General features: G+C 45.6%; 1 protein-coding gene across 1 annotated transcript; it reads left to right on the top strand.

The window, feature by feature from the left end:
• Positions 1-466: 466 nt before the first annotated feature.
• id1 (inhibitor of DNA binding 1, HLH protein) lies at positions 467-1,703 on the top strand. The gene is made up of 2 exons (XM_042496544.1): positions 467-935; positions 1,160-1,703. The coding sequence occupies exons 1-2, from the start codon at positions 573-575 to the stop codon at positions 1,193-1,195; spliced, it is 399 nt and encodes a 132-aa protein (XP_042352478.1). The 5' UTR covers positions 467-572; the 3' UTR covers positions 1,196-1,703.
• The last annotated feature ends 951 nt before the right edge of the window (positions 1,704-2,654 follow it).

Genomic DNA, 2,654 nt, shown 5'->3' with positions numbered 1-2,654 from the left:
CAATTGTCTTACTTTACTGTACCATTGTCACCCACATCTGCAGTGCCATCAGCAATTGTGAGCGGCAAATCTAGGGCACTGTGGTAGCCTAATTATCATTAGCCATTCATCCTATTCATCTTGTCCTATCCCACACACATTCTCACAGCGCATACCCATGCATTCACCACCCCTTGACTGTCCCCAGGCAATCTACACCTGCAGAGTCCCCAAGCCATGGACAGCTGGATTCCCACATATTACCCATAAAAGACACACATTTGTTTCCATTTGTAACGCCATCCCTCAAACAGATTGTAAATCCCGATAACCAGGCGCGAGCGCTCATTGGCTGAGAGTGCTGCTGTGGACCGACCCATTAATACAAACGCAGCCGTCTCATTGGCTGGCTGTCTTCAAACTGGGCGACTGTGGCACGCCCCCCGGCTCTGCTCCGCTATATATCCGATGAGGTTTGCCCATGTGGATGTTGCAAACTGTCAACATAACCTTCCCAAGATCTCCAACAGGAGGACAAGCTTTTTAAACTACTATTTCTCTCTGTGGAAACTAAACCTCCTACGCTAATCAAGATGAAGGTTGTCGGATCTACCTGCGCCCTCAAGAGCAAAGTCGGCGGTGAGGACATGGTGCGCTGCCTGTCCGAGCAGAGCTTGACCATCGCCAAGTGCAAGATCCCGCTGCTGGACGAGAAGATGACCGCCTTCCTTCACGACATGAACAGCTGCTACAGCAAGCTGAAGGAGCTCGTGCCCACTCTGCCCACCAACAAGAAAGCCAGCAAAGTGGAGATCCTGCAGCATGTCATCGACTACATCTGGGACCTGCAGGTCGAGCTGGACGAGCCGGAGAAGAGCCGCCAGCACTCAGCCGGCAGCGTCACCCGCACACCGCTGACCACGCTGAACGCAGAGATCGCCAGCATCGCAGTGGAGGTAAATATCTCTTAAATTTTGCCGCATATTAAATCTCAGAGTGGCTCGGTGTCATACGGAGCTGTGTGCACTACTCTATTGCATGCAGTCATACGTAAACACGCGTGCTTAAAGTTGCCAACTCCATGCGTAAAAGTTCCCTTTACGCACCGGTTTCCCTGTGACTGCTTTAAATCCACGCAACGCAGATGTCCTAATCAGTTTTTTCTTCTCTCTCCCCACAGAATGGATGCTCAGATGACAGGATTATGTGCCGTTAAGAGCTCGTGGAGCATCGCACCATCACCCCACAGCGAGCACCGCGAACAACCAACAAGGCTATCTGATGTGACCACATCTATAAAAAACCTTGAACTGTGCAGGGACGTTAAAAACTCCCAATGCTAGATTAAATAACGTATTGTGGACATCGTCCGACGGAGAGGATCTCTGTCACTCAAGACTCTCGATTGATCAGAGGGCCCTGAAAGAAGAAGACCGGTGGTGTCCAGATATAGACTGGGTTAGCCGGAGGACCAAGACATGTTCAGTGCAACCAGCATCGCTTGTTGCTTGTAGAGTTTCTTAAGAAAGTTTCTGTTACGCTCTTTGTATCTTGTGTAAACCATATAGAGATATTCAACATTTTGTCAAAGAAAAAAGTAAATTTCTCAGATTCCTGAGCGACAACCTGTATTGTATATTACAATGCCACATTATGTGAAGATATTGTTTTCTTACAATGTACCTTATTGGTGTTTTTATTAAAACAAGACAATTATTTTTGAACATGCATTTCTCCTGTGTTATTGTGTGTGTGTGTGTGTGTGTGAGAGAGAGAGAAAGAGAGAAAGACATAAGGTGCTGTGTCACAAGATACACCTGGAGGAGTTTCAGTGTTGATTTCCCAACAAAAACCACAGTTGTGAAACATGACACTGAGATGATTATTATGGGCTGTTATAGCCTCATTATCATGGTGATTAATAGCAGAGAAACTAATACTCATCTGACTTGCTTATCTTGGTATTTTGGGTACTTGGGGAGTGTGAAGTGGTTGTCAATAAGAAGTGTTACACCTAGAAAAAGCTGTTAAAGTCATTCAGGTAACATAAAACTAAAACTGGTGGTCAAGATAATGGCTCAAAGCCAGTTAAACTGGTAATTTGCCTTTCTATGGGTCATTACCATATCACATTACAAGAGGAAGTCTCATGTTAAATCGCCAAGTCTTAAAGATCCTGACAAATTGAAGCTGTTTGAAATTAAGTTTTAATAAAATCATCAATGTCATGACAAATTTTTATTCGAAAGGCTTTGCAGCTCTTAACAGATTCGCTGTCAAAGATAAAAAACGTGTTAAATTGGATTATCTGACGAGAAAAAATGAAATAAAAGTTTGTTTAACTCCATAAAACATCCATTCAAATATGGTGTTTCAATAAGTTCTCGTGTAAATCAGCAGTTTTTTAGTCTCCCCCCGGCACTGCAGGGGTTAAAATGGCTTTGGCGAGGCGATTCGTTATAAGATTTATTCTGTCTCCCTGGTGCAATGTTTTTCCCATTTCCCTGCGGTGCGATGCGCACAGCTGCAGCCCCGGCGTGGCCAGTGTGTGATTGTGTTTGTGTGATAGCTTTGTGCCAAGGGCAGGGGAGGGCGGCGGGGCCCAGACTGAGCGGCGCCTCGGCACACCTGGGGAAGTTCAGGTTAAATAGCTCCACATTCCTCAACACACAGCT

Source organism: Plectropomus leopardus, chromosome 2 (genome assembly GCF_008729295.1).
Source record: "Plectropomus leopardus isolate mb chromosome 2, YSFRI_Pleo_2.0, whole genome shotgun sequence".
In the NCBI taxonomy this organism is placed as follows: domain Eukaryota; kingdom Metazoa; phylum Chordata; class Actinopteri; order Perciformes; family Serranidae; genus Plectropomus; species Plectropomus leopardus.
The sequence above is the reverse complement of the archived record's forward strand: the minus strand, read 5'-3'. Positions and strand labels throughout refer to the sequence as shown.

What these genes read in the sequence shown, in the direction of transcription:
- id1 (XM_042496544.1), top strand. Translation starts at nt 573, where the DNA reads ATGAAGGTTGTCGGATCTACCTGCGCCCTCAAGAGCAAAGTCGGCGGT. An exon ending in TCGCCAGCATCGCAGTGGAG is followed by an intron (nt 936 to 1,159) that starts GTAAATATCTCT and finishes CTCTCCCCACAG; the next exon opens with AATGGATGCTCAGATGACAG.